The sequence below is a fragment of the Polypterus senegalus genome, chromosome 6, assembly GCF_016835505.1.
Source record: "Polypterus senegalus isolate Bchr_013 chromosome 6, ASM1683550v1, whole genome shotgun sequence".
NCBI classification, from domain to species: Eukaryota; Metazoa; Chordata; class Cladistia; order Polypteriformes; family Polypteridae; genus Polypterus; species Polypterus senegalus.
Window position 1 is genome coordinate 178,581,347 of NC_053159.1, and position 17,673 is coordinate 178,599,019.

The window sequence follows — 17,673 nt, forward strand, 5'->3', positions numbered from 1 at the left end:
ATAAAGAACCTAAAGAATTAAAGGGCAGACATTGGGCGGCTAAATTGTATGACTTTAGTTGCTGTTCAAGTGCTACTGTGCATCTGGACTAAGAGGCAGGAAGGGAGAGACAATACCGTTTCAAGGCCAGTAGATCTACTCTGCTTCCTTTCCCAGAATGTCTGTCTGCAGTCCCTCTGAGACCCTGCTTTTGTGTTTGACCACATTTCTGTTTCATTGGTTTGCCCAGTGGCGTCACCCTGATATCATTCAGCTCTGACCAGCCTTCCCTTTGAGTAGGTTAGCCATTTCACTTTCTCATATGACCTACTGGACACATAACCTTTCTGCCCCAGACCACTTAGTAGGACCATCAGTGTGTATCCAAGACTAGTATTCTAGACACCCACACCTGTTCTATCATATAACACAAATTTTATATAATTCACCTCTTTGGAGTTTCAATTACAGTTATAATTGTTTTGAAACAAACAACTCCAGATGGTTGACAAAGTGCCTGGGAAGAAAAACAGAATTTGTCCTGAAAAGCACATTTAAAAAGTGACCAGGTTTGTAAATGAAAAAGAAAAATATCAAGCAACCAAAACCAAAATGCAAAATCTGAAACAGTAGCTAAAAGGTAACAAAAATCAAGAGGCAAAAGTAAGTGAAAATAGCAAAATAATCACAAACTGACATTCATTATTCTTTATATCCGTTAGTCTTTATCCTGAGAAGTGGAGAAGAACTGTACTGTTGCCAATATTTAAGAATAAGAAGATATACAGGACTGCAGTAACGACAGGGGGTTAAAATTGATGAGCCACAGCATGACGTTATGGGAAAGAGTAGTTGAAGCTCAGTTAAGAAGTGAGGCGATGATTAGTGAGCACCAGTATGGTTTCATGCCAAGAAAGAGCACCACAGATGTAATGTTTGCTCTGAGGGTGTTGATGGAGAAGTTTACAGGAGGCCAGGAGGAGTTGCATAGCATCTTTGTGGACCTGGAGAAAGCATACGACAGGGTGAGGAGAGAGGAGTTGTGGTATTGTATGAGGAAGTCAAGAGTGGCAGAGAAGTATGTGAGAGTTGTACAGGATATGTACGAGGGAAGTGTGACAGTGGTGAGGTCTGCGGTGGGAGTGACGGAGATGGGATTACATCAGGGATCAGCTCTGAGCCCTTTCTTATTTGCAATGGTGATGGACAGGTTGACAGACGAGATTAGACAGGAGTCCCCGTGGACTATGATGTTTGCCGATGACATTGTGATCTGTAGCGATAGTAGGGAGCAGATTGAGGAGACCCTGAAGAGGTGGAGATATGCTCTAGAGAGGAGAGGAATGAAGGTCAGTAGGACCACCAAGACCGAATACACGTGTGTGAATGAGAGGGAGGTCAGTGGAATGGCGAGGATACAAGGAGTAGAGTTGGTAAAGGTGGATGAGTTTAAATGCTTGGGATCAACAGTACAAAGTAATGGGGATTGTGGAAGAGAAGTGAAAAAGAGAGTGCAGGCAGGGTGGAGTGGGTGGAGAAGAGTGTCAGAGTGATTTGGGACAGACGGGTATCAGCAAGAGTGAAAGGGAAGGTCTACAGGACGGTAGTGAGACCAGCTATGTTATATGGGTTGGAGACGGTGGCACTGACCAGAAAGCAGGAGACAGAGCTGGAGGTGGCAGAGTTAAAGTTGCTAAGATTTGCATTGGGTGTGACGAGGATGGACAGGATTAGAAATGAGGACATTAGAGGGTCAGCTCAAGTTGGACGGTTGGGAGACAAAGTCAGAGAGGCGAGATTGCATTGGTTTGGACATGTGCAGAGGAGAGATGAGGGGTATATTGAGTGAAGGATGCTGAGGATAGAGCTGACAGGGAAGAGTAAAAGAGGAAGGCCTTATCAAAGGTTTATGATTGTGGTAAAAGAGGACATGCAGGTGATGGGTGAAACAGAACAAGATGCAGAGGACAGAAAGATATGGAAGTAGATGATCCGCTTTGGTGACACCTAATGGGAGCAGCCGAAAAAAGAAGAAAAAGAAGAAGTCTTTATCCAAACACTTGGATGCAACCTGACTCGTGCCATTACCTCTAATGGCAATAGCATCATGACATCATGCTTCGTTAAAAACATAATATTACATTTCACAGACTCTGAAAATCATGTACCAGTTAAGCTCAGCAGATGGTGCCAGTCACTTTCGTATTTTATACTTTTAATAACAGCGATCCTAAATTGTCCCTAGTGTGTGCTGTGTGTGTATGTGTGTGTGTGTGCGTGCGCTCCCTGCGGTGGGCTGGCGCCCTGCCCGGGGTTTGTTTCCTGCCTTGCGTCCTGTGTTGGCTGGGATTGGCTCCAGCAGACCACTGTGACCCTGTAGTTAGGATATAGCGGGTTGGATAATGGATGGATGGATGGATAACACCATGATTTTGCCTTGCAGTTGTTATTAAAGACCAGTAGATCACATACAACTTTTTTATTTACAGTGCATTACAGAATGCTTCTTTTTCAGCTGCATGTTGTAGCTGCAGTTAGTGAGAGAGCTATTAGGTGGAAAGTCAAAACAGTCTGTCGTCAATCCCAAAACCACAACCCTAATTCAAAACTGAAAAACATACCCTAAAGTTCTACACTAAAGTATTAGGCTAGAACCTATCATGGTAGATCTGGGCACAAGACAGTATTATGAACCCTGGACTTGTTACCAGTAAAGTGCAGGACTCAAATATATGAGACAAATTTAAGGAAGCTTATCAGCCTAACCTGCACATCATTCAAATATGGAGGTAAACTGGAGTAACTGGGGAGAAATACATACAGACACAAGTAAGATGTGCAAAGTTCACATATGCAATGAGTGAAAATTGAACCTAGGACTGTTACGTAGTCAGGCAGCAGGACCTATCCATGTGCAACCATGCCACCATTGATTAATATTTAACATAACATTCTCTAACATGCTTGATCCAGATTAAGGCTGCAGGAGAATAGAGGGATCTATCCTGGCAGCACTGGGCACAAGGCAGGAGATGCTCCTGGAAAATGTACCAGTTCATTACTGAGCCTTGATTAACACAGTAATAATTAATATATTGAGTTATTGATAACTTTGAAGTATTTAGGTGCCCATATTGTGACAAACATTGGTGATGGATACAGGCTGGATCCAAGAGTAGTAGTAATGCAGTAGTCAAGACCACCTAATTGAGAATGAGTCAAGATCAAGACAATAGCATATCTAGTCCAAGCCAAGACCGAGACCAAAGGCGTCCAAGACCAAGTCAAAACCAAGACTGGTCAAATACCTTGAATTACAGTTTAATTGCTAAATGTTTAAACATTTCTCTGCAAAAATTCTAAAAGGAAAGAGAGAATTTTTCAATTTGATTGCATACCTCGAATGCTCAACAAAGTAAAAGGAAAAAATCATTTTAAAATGGTGCTTTCAAAAATAGCAACCACCTAACCACACTTCTTAATGAACAATGAAAAGACTATTGCAAGCTGTGACCAAGACTTACTCTGTGCAGTCTTATTACAGCCAATGAAAACTAAATGATATATCTTTTTTAAAGTGCATTTTTAATCAATAACATTCTTTGTGTATTCAGTTTTATTTTATGCCAGCGGGTGTCTCATTTACCTTGTCGGTGTGTTTCCTTTACAGGGGGTTGTATGCACACTCCATGAGGGAGATGACTTTGGAAAACTTGCACTGGTGAACGATGCTCCAAGAGCAGCATCCATTGTCCTGCGTGAAGACAACTGCCACTTCCTGAGGGTGGACAAGGAGGACTTTAACAGGATACTGAGGGTGAGTGGGAAAGCATCTAATTAATGTAGGCTTTTGGGGTGTAGTGAAAATGAGATATTGGCATGTGCTACAGGCACAAAGGTGCTACATTTGTCTTGACTATATTCATACCCTGCACTGGAGTCCTGCACCAAGGTAACATAGCTGTCTCAGGGCACTGAACTGTAAGAAAATCCAGGATAAGGAGCCGATGGTAGAATGGTCCGAGTAGAGGAATTTGCCATTTAACATTGAAGATGTAGAGACAGGACTATTTTTTAACAGATTTTTATGAACATTGATATGATGATTGATTTCACAAAGGGAAATGAAGAAAGTGTAGTAGAAATTTAGAAAAGGGCCTTCAAGGACTTCCTATAGAGCATCTTACAGTAACTTATTGCTAGGTTACACAAGTAAAGGCTTTGTTAACATCCTTTTTATATTGAGGTAAGTGACTTCTAGACAAGCTACTGATTGTAGATTTCACAATATATCAGAAATTCTGTCTCCTCTGTTCCTGCTATTTTTCACATTTTAGACTTTTGTCATACCTCACAAAAACCTCAAAGAAACTGGCAGCAGCATTTGTTTCCCCATGTGTGGTGATCCAGCTGTGCAGTTGGACATGTGATAGTGTGGTTGGTTCATCTCCATCACCACAGGGAATGTTAAAAACATCTGTTTGCCCTTGCAGAGTGCCCTGCTACTACCACACTGCCTCGTATCTCATACTAGGTTAGGAAGTAGCATTACATTCAGCCAGCAGGGGGTAACGTTAGACTGGGATATGAAGACTGCTGGAAAGTGAAAGCAAGCAAAACAACTCAAAGGTGGAAAGAGAACTACTACTACAAGTTTTTTTTTTTTTGTAATTAATTTTTTATTGATGTCAAAAATATAATAAAGTGATAAAAAAAGAAAGGAAATTTTCATATATAAATTTTGAAGAAAACTCCCTTATCAACATTCATCCAAAACTCACCCAACCCCAAAGCTATTTAAGAAGTGGATTAAATTGGAAATGATGGAGCACACAGGTCACTGACAGGTCCCAGAGGCCCACATGTAAATCTAATAGAGTTAAATTTGAAATCAAGGGTTTGCTGTCAGCCATAGCTTGATCAGGGAGATAAGAGTTTTCCCATTTACTAATAATCTGTGCAGGTACTGACAATTTTAATAAGGCAGGGTTGTATAAAGAGGTCTTCCAGACCAAGAAAGTGACAGGTTTAGGATTCTTCCATTGAGAAACTATTAGACTTTTGGCTGGTATTATGGCCAATGAGATAATGTGCTGGTAGTGAAAAGAAAGAGAGTGAGTAGAGAAGTCTAACAGAAGTGGAGTAATAAGAGCAAGGAATGGAGATAGATAAGATAGAGGACAGGGCCGTAGCAATTAAAGCGCAAAGAACAGAAACAGTGGGACATTCCCACCTACTTCTAAAAGTTGTTAAAAAAATCACTAATGTTATTCCAGTTATAAGCAGATGAATTTAAAATAAAGATGTTTTATTTGGAATATGGCTGTGGACAGAGGAATTCAAGAGCGGTAGGAAGGATTTTCATAATAAGGAATAGTACTTTAAAACACAGAAAACTGAAAATAATTTAAATGGAATCTGAAAAACATTAAAGGTAATTCAAGCTGGATCAAGAGAACCTTTAGAACAGGGGTGCAAAATACATCAATCGCGATCGACAAGTAGATCACAGAGGTAGTGCAGGTAGATCGCGTTGCATTCAAAAAAAATTTCTTTTAAAATGTTAGTCTATCATATATCCTCCCTATGGCATGTGCCACTTGATTGACATACAGGGCGGCCAGTCTGAGGTCTCTTTTCTTCTAACACACTGGTCATCCTGCACACACAATCAAACGCGTGAGCTACTGCAAAACTCTGGCTATCTACGTGATCTAATTAGCCTTCCAATTTATATCGACTAAAGAAGGGATTAAAAAAGAAATTGTTGTTTATGGGCTGGATGTGGAATTGGAAGAGGATTTTTTTCTCTCACAATGTCACTATCGAAGTGCGTTTGTCTGATCTGTCAATCTATCATTGCTATTCCAAAGAAGGAAAATGTGGAAAGGCACTTTTGAATTGTTCATAAAAACTACGAAACTGACTTCCTTCCGAAAAGCGATCTGAGAAAGAGAAAGGAGAGGGAACTAAAATCGCAGTTAATCGGACAGCCGTCATTTTACACTCGGCTAAATTCAAAAGCAAAGGCAGACACACCGAAACATCATTCTGGGTGAGTCACTCAATCATTAAGCATAAGAAGTCCTTCCAAGATGGAGAGATGATAAAAGATGCCTTCGTTGAGGCAGATGGCTAAGGAGAAATTCCTGCTGAGATTTCAAGACCCCTGGCTGGAGATAAAGGAGTTTCTCCTTGGCATTAAACATGCAGAATACAAGCATCTTAATAATGGTCAATGGCCGATAGACTTGGCATTTTTTTCCCCGATCAGACCAACATGTTGAATGAGCTTAATTTACAGCTGCAAGGAAAAGAGAAAACCAATATGGTCAATATGATTAGCTCAGCTAATGCTTCAAACGAAAAATGAAACATCTGTCCTCAAAGCTGCAGCGCCTTGATTTGGGGAACATCCAAAACCTCGCGTCAGAGCTGGAGACGAAATGGAAGGCATGTGCGCAATAAGACAGCATCCGCTACACAGAGCAGATTGAAAATTGTCTGTCAGACTTTATCTAATGGAAAAAAAGTGACAATTCGAGTGTTGCCCAATGTAGCAGAGTAAGAGTAGCGTTTCTTCTTCACAAATGTACTCAAGTAAAAGTAAAAAGTATGGTGCAGTAAAACTACTCTTAGAAGTACAATTTTTTTAAAAAGTTACTCAAGTAAATGTAACGGAGTAAATGTAACTCATCACTACCCACCTCTGATACTCAGTATATAAGTATATATATATATATATATATATATATATATATATATATATATATATATATATATATAATTTTTAATGTAGGTAAATCATTTTGACCTGGCCATTTTAAAATTAGCTCGCAAGCCGAAAAAGTATGGCACCCCTGCTTTAGAATGACTCCTTTTGCAATGACACAGATAATCCTAGTTGTTTCCAGGGAACAGTAAATATGCCCTAGTCTGGATGAAAAGAATCAGTTTTAGAAGGATGTAGAAAATTAATTTCAGTTGGAGCCACAGAGATAATTCCACAAATAATTGAGAATGATAGGAGATGTGTATTTGGAAAAGAAAAAAGCTTTCACTTATGAATAGTTTCCAGTGTATAGGGAGGTATAATTGCAGTTGGACCTGCAGATATACAGTAATTCCAAGTAGATCAAGGGATTATTGAGTATGCCGTCAGTTGTAGTCATATAGATTGATTTTAGTTGAACTAGGGGAATTCAGTTCAATTTTCAAATCAATATATTCTCATTAAGTGCACTTCCACTTAAGATCCAAATGCACTATATGCTAGGGCATACAAAAAAGTTGCAACATAAACTACACAAAACATAAGGAAAATGAAATAGTATATTTAAAAAAAACATATATAATATACACATTATGTACAGTATGTTAACAGAATAACCTTTAGATGCAGATACTGTTCAGAGTAATTAAAATTGATCAGAGGTAGACAGAGAAAACAGTGTTGAACTATGACAATCCATTTCTTTAATCATAGGTGAATCACATTGATAATTACAGCACATACAGTAGACGCAATAGGATAGGGGAAATTCCAGTTGGATCACAAAATATGCTAAGCATGGCAGCAAGGATGTTAATCTTAAGGATATTATGTTTGTGTTCAAGAACTTGTAGAAAACGATTTCAGTCATATTTTTGATGATAGAGAGCAGGGGTCTGCAAACGTGGTCCTGGAGGGCCATAGTGGGTGCTCGTATTTGTTCTAATCTGACTGCTTAATTACAGTAAAAATCAGTCCTTGCCATTTACAGATCTTATTTATTCAGGTCATTCTTATGTTGTAGATTTTCCCTTCCTAAGAAGCCTGAAGTGGATGAGCAATTCTTATTCCTTCACTTTTTTCTCTTCAGTTTCCTTCCAATTATTTTTATCAAACCAGATAGTCAATGATGAATACACACATGTGGAAGTTAGATGGAGAATTGCTTGCTCCTTTTTCATTTGTGTCTTACTGCTAGTAAGGAGCAATTAAAAATAGCAATCGTATCTGTTTAAGGCTAAAATAAGCAATTACGGTTGTGGAATCTTTCAAGCAAAATAACCAAAATGTATCATAAAAATGTTGCTTGAGCAATAGGTGCTTCAACGGCAATCACAGAGTTTTCATTAAAAATAGGGTCGGAACAATAACCTACTGCCACTAAGGCTTTCAAGGACTTTGCAGACACCTTATATACAGAATGCTGTTGGATATGGAAAAATGATCAAAATTCAGCTCACAGCATTTTAAGAATGATTTCTGTTAGATTTGTTGGACTAAGTTTAGTTGTAAACATATTAGAAAGAGCAGTGGGTAGACACAGAACATTTTATATAGCATCTTACAGAATAAATGCAAGGAGTTGATATATAATTTTATATAGCACATTTTTTATAACTTAATTAACTTTCTGAAACCCACCTAATCCAGTTCAGGGTCACAGGGAAGCTAAGTCTATTACGCATCTTCGGGCACAAGGCAGGAAGCAGATACAGACAGTGTGCGTGCTAGTCCATCACAGAAGGCATTTGCTCTCTGTCACACACACACACACACACAGCCATAGTCACACTGGGCCAGTTTGGAGCTGCCAGTTAACACAATGTGTACGTATTTAGGATGAGGGAGTACCAGAGAAAAACCAACACAGACATACAAAAACATGCAAATTCTGCATAGGTGGCAGCTGGGTGCAGCATATGGACTAATTGTGTTTTTTTCTCAATTACTTACTAACTTCAACTTGTGTGAGCGCTCAAATAGTATCCATGATGGTTTGCTTCTGTGAGTTACCTTGCATAAATGCATCTGCTAAATAAAGAATAATATTAATACATTAAGAATCCTCCAGTTTCAAGATAAGGTTGATGGTCATGATGCTGTAAAGTGACAATATATGTATACAGTGTTGGTGAGACATGTAAATACTGTAAGGACTTCACTGTACTTTATACAAGTGAACATCATTATTGACATTAGAGGTTTGTCCAAGGTTATTGTGAGCTCAAAAGAAACCACAAGATGATACTGGTGCCAAAATATGTAATCAGGGACGAGTCAGAGTCAAAGCCAGATAGACAGTCAGAGCCAAGTGAACGCTAAGGGCAAAGGGAACTTGAGAGTCACCATCAGAAATAAGTAGTAGCCAAAAACACAAACTAACGCGGGGGCCATTTAGTTTCCAACTGCTAAGATTTTTAAGTTGTTTAGGAAAATACATTGAGGGATGCTGAACCTGCTGCACACCACCATATTTATAGTGGAAGTATGGGTGATGTCACCAATCTTGAATCCCATGAAAATGATAATTGGAATTTGACAATGATTAGACAAAACAATGACACATAAAACAAACAAAAAAAGACAGTAACAAGAAACAACATCCAGTCAGCCAGTCATCAACCAACCCACTATATCCTAGCACAGGGTCACGGGGGTCTGCTGGAGCCAATCCCAGCCAACACAGGGCGCAAGGCAGGAAACAAACCCCGGGCAGGGTGCCAGCCCACTGCAGGACACACACACACACACACACGCACACACCAAGCACAGACTTGGGACAATTTAGGATTGGCAATGCACCTAACCTGTATGTCTTTGGACTGTGGGTGGAAATCGACGCAGACACGGGGAGAACTTGCAAACTCCACGCAGGGAGGATCCGGGAAGCAAACCCAGGTCTCCTTACTGCGAAGCAGCAGCGCTACCACTTCACCACCATGCAAAAAAAAAGGGCAACAAAACTAAGGTCAGAAATACAGTATGATTCTTACATTCCTAAACCTTAGTTCAGACAGAAACACACATAAAAATTCTACAGACATAAACTTGAGCTTAATAATGTAAGATGCCAGCAGTGTGCAAAGAAAACTGAACGTACATATCAGCCCTGTTCCCAGGGATGACATAGTAAGGTTAATAAAATGGAGAGGTGGGTAGGCATTGTGGGGAAGGAGCGTAGACTGAAAAAACCCAGGATACAGAGTCTGATCCGCATGGTGAAAGAGAGCAATGGGAGAGCACAGGGACAGCTGTAACATTAGGAGAACATATTGTGTGGATCCTGAAGGCTTGTTGTTTTTATGGTGTGTTCTGTGGCCCTAAAAGCAGGAATGGGTGGATTGTGGTAGAGGCTGCAAGAGAAGAAAACAAAGGTACTAGCAGACTTACCTGGGAAAATTCAGTGTGTCACAATAATAATTCAAAGTCAGGACTCTCAAACCAAGAAACACATGTACTATGCACCACCATGCCACCCTAACCCAAGTTATTTGAGTATAAAAGGTTTGACGTATGCTAAGAATTAAAATGTAATATTTTATTGAACACAGAGTTCCTGATTTAATCAGAACTTGAAGTGATTATCAGGGATTGAGTATATCAAACTTTTTTACTTTACTGAATGCCTTTCACAGAGAAGACATTTGTAGCACATAGTAAAATGTCTAATCTTGTTTCTCTGTGTTGGGGCATTCAGAAATGCCCCCCAGGTGAGTTCCCAAACTTGGACTTCACAGATTTATTGTTGTGTGCATAAAGAGGCACCATGCCCTGAATCTGTGCCATATTACTGTCTGGATGGACAATGATCTCTGCCACCCTGCTCCCAATGACTTTTGGCTTGGCTCCCTTTCAAATATGGCAAGTTGAATTAACATTCAAATTGAATTTTAAGGTATCTCAAAATATGTTTACTTGAGGATATCTTAAAATGCATTTCAGATATCTCAAATAATTGTGAAGATGTCTTAAAAATGAATCACTTTGAGATATCTGATGTGCAATTTGAGATTTCTGAAATGCCAGTCAAGACATGTTATCTCAAAATGACTTTTTATAAAATTTCCTATGTTTCCAGTAGGGCTCCTGCCATTTTAAGATATTTTCCATTGTACAAAAAATTATTTTAAGATATCTGGAAAACCATTTGACTCAAATGGTCTACTTTTTAAAGATAATTCAAAATGTAATCAAGACAATTTAAAATGCATTTCAGAATCTTCATATCAACTCATGTTTTTAAGGTCTAAACTTCATTTTTCAGATGTCTTAAATTAATTTCCTGATAGCTTTTAATCTTTAAAATCATAAAATGTATTTCAGTTTATAAAAGTATGTAAACTTAAAAAAGTCAGGATTTTATTTCAAGATGTCTGAATATCCTTTTCAGGTCCAATGCCTATAAAAAGTATTCATCCCCTTGGACGTTTTGACATTTTATTATACAACATTGAATCCTACCAGATTCAGTTTGGCTTTTTTGAGACTGATCAACAGAATAATACAGATCTCTGTAAATTAAATACAAATGTAAAACACAAAATAATTGATCACATTTACCTCTTTCACTCTGTATTTAGTAGATGGCAGCCATGATGGATTTGAGTCTGTGTGCTCAGGTCTTTCTCTGTTAGCTTTGCACATCTGCATTTGCCATTTTTCACCATTCTTCCTTACAAAACTGTTCAGACTCTGTCTGGTGCCATGGTTGTTGTGAGTGAACAGATTCCTTGTTGGATTTAGATTTGAATTCTGACTCAGACACTCCAGGTCATTGTTTTTAAGGCCCTTATGTGTATGTTTCACTTTTTGCTTGGGGTTGTTTTCTTGTAGCAAAGAAAATCTTTTCCCAAGGCACATGCTTCTTGCAGACTCCATCACATTTTTCTGCAGGATTTGCCCATATTTTGCTGTATTCATTTTACCCTCACAAGCCTTCCACAGCCTGCTGCAGAGAAACATTTGCACAGCCTGATGCTGCCACCATCATGCTTCACGGTGGAGATGTTGTGTTTTTGATAATAGTCTGATGGCCAAAAGTTGTACATTTTCCACTTGACTTCAAAGCCTCCCATGTTCTTTAATGCAAACTCTAAGTGAGATGTTGTGTATGTTTTATTTTAACAATCTCTCATAAAGCTGCGACTGGTGAAGCATCTGGGCAACAGTGGTTGTCTGCACAGTCTCTTCAGTCTCCCTATTGTAGCTTGTAACTCCTTCAGAATTTTCAGAGGTCTCTTGGTGGCCTCCCTCACTAGTCTTCTTCTTTTCATTTCTTAATGATTATTTTAACTGGAATTCAAGGGACATTCAATGACTTAGATATTTTCTTGTCTCTGTCCCCGACTCGTGCTTTTCAATCACCTTTTCACGGAGTGGCTTGGAGTGTTCTTCATTGTATAGGTTAGGCCGTGACACTGGACTTTCCAGATACAGGAGCATTTATACTACAGTCTATAACTAATACCCCATGACAAGTGATCTGATTATGTGATTTCTAAAACCAGTTGGATGCACCAGTACTTATTTAAGGGAGTCATATTAAAGGGTTTAGTTCTTAGACAATCAGTTCATATATTATTCTGTCTCTTTTTACTGTCCAGGACGCATCCCATTCTTCGCTTGTCTGTCCACCCTATTGGTCAATGCTGCTGCTTTTCCATTTGCATTAGCCGGCATGCCCTATTTCTTTATGAGATCACTTCTCAGAGCTTAGCCTGAAATAAGACATGGTGCCCACTCTCTACAGCATTGTTACCAACAAATAAAAAAGCATGCGTCTTCTAATTTTCTTTTTTCTTTTTTGACCAAATCAATCAAAGCATTTTTAAGATTTTGGGGTATTTAGTTTTGCAATTGTCTTATTTTGTCTACCCCTAAATATTGATATATCGAAATGTCCTTTTTTGGCGAATACCTGGTGCCCAAGATATACAATCCTTCCAAATTTCATTTTTTTAACTAAATTGAGTGTTTTTGTTGAAGTGTGAGTAAGTGAGTCAGTCAGTTAACTTTGCATTTTTTTATATATTGATTAATTTAGACTACTTTTTGTCCATTTGACATTTAAGAGTGTTTTCTGTTTGATCATTGTTAAAAAAGCCAAATTAAATCCATTGGGATTTAATGTTATAAAACAGTAACATAAGAAGCCTTCCAAGGCAGTGAATACTTTTTGTAGGCACTGTATCTGTATCTAGAGTATCATCAACATATCTGTGACAGACTGGTGCCGAGTCCAGGGCTGGTTCCTGCCTTGTGTCCAGGGCTGCCAGGAAATTCATCAGCCCTTTGTGACCCTGAACAGGGTTTCAGAATATTAAGTTACACATAATGGAAATGTATTTCCAGATATCTCAAAATAGCTTATTCTTCATTCAAACAAATTTCAAGGCATCTCAAAATGACTTTCTTGGTATTTTAAGAGATTTCAGGTACATTTTTGATATCTTAAAATCGAATGGAATGGAATGGAAAACAGGACATTCTACAGGAGCGAATTTTGAGATATCACAGGATCAATTTCAGGTCACAATATTAACAATGCAGAATCTGATTTTGAGATGTCTTAAAAATGGTTTTTCAGATATCTGTAAAGCTGAACTTTATTCTGGCATACCTGAAGTGTAATTTGAATTGTCTCTTAATGTAAATATAGCATGCCGTGCATCCCACCATTCCAACTTTTAATTGTCTTTTCCCCCCACCCTTGCCCTCTCATTAGTGTGACGCCAGTTGCTGCGACTTGCTGGGATTGTGCTGCCATACCTGCCTTTGACAGGTGACAAAGCCACATCAAGCAAGCGCAGAATTCAACGTGTGGGTGGTCCTGATTGCGGAGGTGCGTGCCAAGGCAGGCCTGACTCTACGGGGGCTCTCCAGGCATCGGGGCGGGAGCGAGAGCCTGGAGAATGACAGAAAATGCTGAGCATGGTTCTGTCTTGTAGGATGTGGAAGCCAACACTGTCCGGCTGAAGGAGCATGATCAGGACGTGCTGGTGTTGGAGAAGATCCCCTCGGGCAGTCGTATATTGAATCATGGAAGTTCGCAGAGCCAGCACAAGTAAGACCGTTTGGTTTAATAAGGATTTTGTGGGAGGTGGGGTGGTGGGCTGCATGAGAACATGGAGATCATGACGCTGTCGGTGACTCTCTCTGCAGAGAGAACTAATGTTTATTATATATGCAGTGTGAAGTATAAAAAGAAGAGTGAAAAACATAATTAACAACATCAGAAGGATAAACAATTACAAAAAGTGCTAGTGTTAAAAAAAGCTACCACTTTATAATGTAAATATTATACTGGAGACTGTTCTGGCAGACATATGGGTGGAGTGGGGTGCAGCGCCAAGAGACACATAGTACCACATTTTTTTTTGCCCCATTTTGATCATTTCCACACTTATGCACAGCTTAGGGCTTTAATACCCCGACTAACCCTGACTCTGATGCAAACAAAAATCATTTTATTTACAGTAGCAGTTCACTTCCCAAGCAGCTGGCTTTATCCACACTGCGGAATGCGCATGTAAAATGGAATCAGACCGTTCCTCCATTAATGAAGGCGAACAATCTCTGTGTGCTTGTCTGCCCCCAAATCTTTCTTTCAACCACACTGTCTGTGCCATGACCTGCATCAGAAATGAGTGAAAGAAGGTGAAGTGCACCAGGAATGGAGAGGCCAAGAGCAGCAGGGTGCCCTATAATATCTCTCAAACACTTCTAGCATTTTACTGAAGGTTATATATTTAGTGATCTTCGTTTCTGTCAAATTCTGATCTACTAGAAAAAAAGACAAAATTAGATGTGTAAATTATCAACCACCCAAATTGGGATGCAAAGCAATGAATGACAGCCTCGGAAGGAGGAGTCTGACAGTTGAAAGATGGCTGACGGACACGGCACTTCTACACAGTCAGTCTTCTGTCTTGTCAACTTGTTCTACACCTTCAGCCCACTCAGGCAGTGTCCACATTTATGTTGTAAGCACAATGTTTATTTTTTATAGCACCTTTCAGTTAGAAATGCCATGCTAAGGTTCCTGACTAGTGCAACAATTACTGAAAGCTTATATTTCTAAAATGCATATAATTGTAGTAGCGGTTGGTGAATTTCCTCTGGGTCACATAGTTGACTTTTTTTGTATATGGCACCTTTCAGTAATAAAGGTCATTTACAGCAGTGTTTCTCAAGTTAAGGCCTGAAGGCCACCTGAGGCAGCAGATTTATGTTCCACTTTACAATCAGTGAGTCATTTTATTGTTAGTTCATCTCATTGTTTAATTAATGTTTTTTCCTCTTCTTCTGCTGTTCTGCATTCAGAAAATCCCAGTAGTGTCAGAAGAAACATTTACAACAATTTTAGAAATGATTATATTTTTTCATCTCTGTAAATGTTTAACTGTCTATTGTTGTTTTCCTATGAATTTATCTTTTGCTGTGGCCCTTGCATTCTTAATTATATTTTAATATAATGACAGTCAAGAAGGAGTTGAGTAGACATCATGGCAAATGACACTGCATACGGGAAGGATTCAGTTATTTCAGTGTCAGCCCCTTTAACGCCCAGATGTAAATAATGCGTTAAATAAACAGAACACCTGCATAATGGCAATGTCAATGTCTTATTTATGTATATAGCACCTTTAAAACAACATAAGAATGCAGTGGCCAAAGTGCTTTACAATAATAGAATAAAAGAAAAACATACAATTAACATGAATAACATAAATAGAAATAAAATAAATGAACATAAATAAAATAAATAAAAGTAATGTTACATTACTTCTATTTATTATTTATTAGTAATGTTACATAATCACAATGAGGAAACCATCAGTATTACTGAAAGTCACAGAATGCAAATGAATAGAAATGAGTCTTTAATCTCATTGTGAATAGTTCAATTGTAGACGACTCGTTTATGTGACGAGGTAAAGAGTTGCACAGGCGAAGAGCAGCAGCAGCACAAGTCCTGTCTGTCCCCCTTAGTTTTACACTCTGCACGAGGGACAACAAGAGACAACTGACCAGAAGATCTAAGCACTCTGGATGGCTGGTGTAAAACACACAATTCAGATAAATAGGCAGGAGCGAGCCCATGTAAAGATTTAAAAACTAGCAACAAGATTTTAAAATCAATTCGAAAACTGACAGGCAGCCAGTGTAAGGAAGGTAATATTGGAGAAACAGAATCAGACTTTCTTGCCCCAACCAGAAAGCAAGTGGCAGCATTCTGGACCAACTGTAACCTGCGTATCAGAGATTTGCTAATCCCAGAATACAGCGAGTTGCAGTAATCAAGGCGAGAGAAGATACAAGTAGGAGTAGCTTTCTCAAGATCCCTAGATGATAAAAAAGGCTTGATCTTACCTAATAGACGAAGCTGGAAAAAGCAACTCTTGATTACAGAATTAACTTGTTTCTCAAAAGAGAGGTTACTGTCAAAGATAACACCAAGATTGCAGACTTGAGGTTTGCAAAAGACCGAGAAAGAGCCGAGAAGTCCAAGACCAATTTGGCCTTTAGCTGATGGACCCACTATAAGCACCTCCGTTTTATTTTGATTCAGATCAAGAAAATTATTAGCCATCCAGGATCTTAGTTCAGAAAGACAGTTGTGCAGTTGAGTCATTGCAGAGTTGCAGACGGGAATATAAACCTGAGTATCATCAGCATAGCAGGGAAAAGAAATGTTAAATTTCCTAAAAATAGCTCCAATAGGGTGAAGGTATCTAGAGAATAAGATAGGACCCAAAATGTATCCCTGAGGAACACCACATTTAAGAGGAGCAGTAGACGAAAAAGAGGAATTTAAAGTCACTGAAAAGTATCTACCAGTTAGATATGACCTGAACCAGTTAAGAGCAGCCCCTTTAAGCCCAACAAGATGTTCAAGCCGCAATAGCAATGCCTCATGGTCAATAGTGTCAAAGGCAGCAGACAGATCAAGGAGGACAAGGACTGCAGTGCCACCTGAGTCAATAATAATAGAGATGTCATTGAATACTTTAAGGAGGGCCGTCTCAACACCATGATAACGCCTAAAGCCAGATTGGTAGATCTCAAATAAATTATTGGAGTTAAGGTGATCAACCAATTGATTATAAATAATTATTTCTAATATTTTAGCCAGAAATGGCAATTGGGAAATCGGGCGAAAATTGGCTGAAACTCCAGGATCTAATTCTGCCTTTTTTAGACAGGGACATACCGCAGTATGTTAAAAAAAAAAAAAAAAGAGGACACAAAACCTTCATTAATAGAATCATTGATAATGGCTAGTAAAGATGGACCCAAAACATCAAAGGCTTCCACTACGAGGCGTGGTGGTACAATATCAAGAGGACTGAGAGCTGGTTTAAGGGTGTCAATAGTTCTTTTTAACTGTGAAAATAAGACAAGATCAAAAGATTCCAAGACAAGGATGATGATGACGATGATAATGAAAATCTTTTAAATCCACAGAATAAAAAAACACTACATTATATCTATGTAACACACATTAATGTCTGCTAAATACCAACTAAAATTTAGAAAACTGTTTTTGTAATTTTTGGACTGACACCAAAACAAAGAAACTGGGAAATAACTGGTTGCTAAATTGCATTTTCAATTAAAAGCTGAATTGGTTGGCACAGGTAGCACACTGATTTACAGAACAATAACAATTGTTTTTGTATATCTTTTATGTGAGTGCTGACAGGTAATAACAGGGCAGTGCAGACTAATTCAGCAATTCTGTGATTAATACTCAGGTCTACCCATCACATATAGGGCAGCTTGAATTCTTCCAGCCATAGATTCAATGAGGTTTTAGAAACATTCCTTAGGGATTTTGGTCCATGCTGACTTGATGGCATCACACTGAATTTTCAGCCATCATTTTGTGCTGCAAACTTGCCAATACCACACCTACCAAA

General features: G+C 38.9%; 1 protein-coding gene across 1 annotated transcript in view; it reads left to right on the forward strand.

The window, feature by feature from the left end:
- The window catches only part of rapgef4a (Rap guanine nucleotide exchange factor 4a), a 322,559-nt gene that overhangs the window by 266,020 nt on the left and 38,866 nt on the right, over window positions 1-17,673 (forward strand). The window contains exons 13-14 of the mRNA XM_039755097.1: window positions 3,650-3,796; window positions 13,699-13,814. Of these exons, the coding sequence (XP_039611031.1) occupies window positions 3,650-3,796; window positions 13,699-13,814 (263 nt within the window). The remainder of the gene's footprint in view (window positions 1-3,649; window positions 3,797-13,698; window positions 13,815-17,673) is intronic.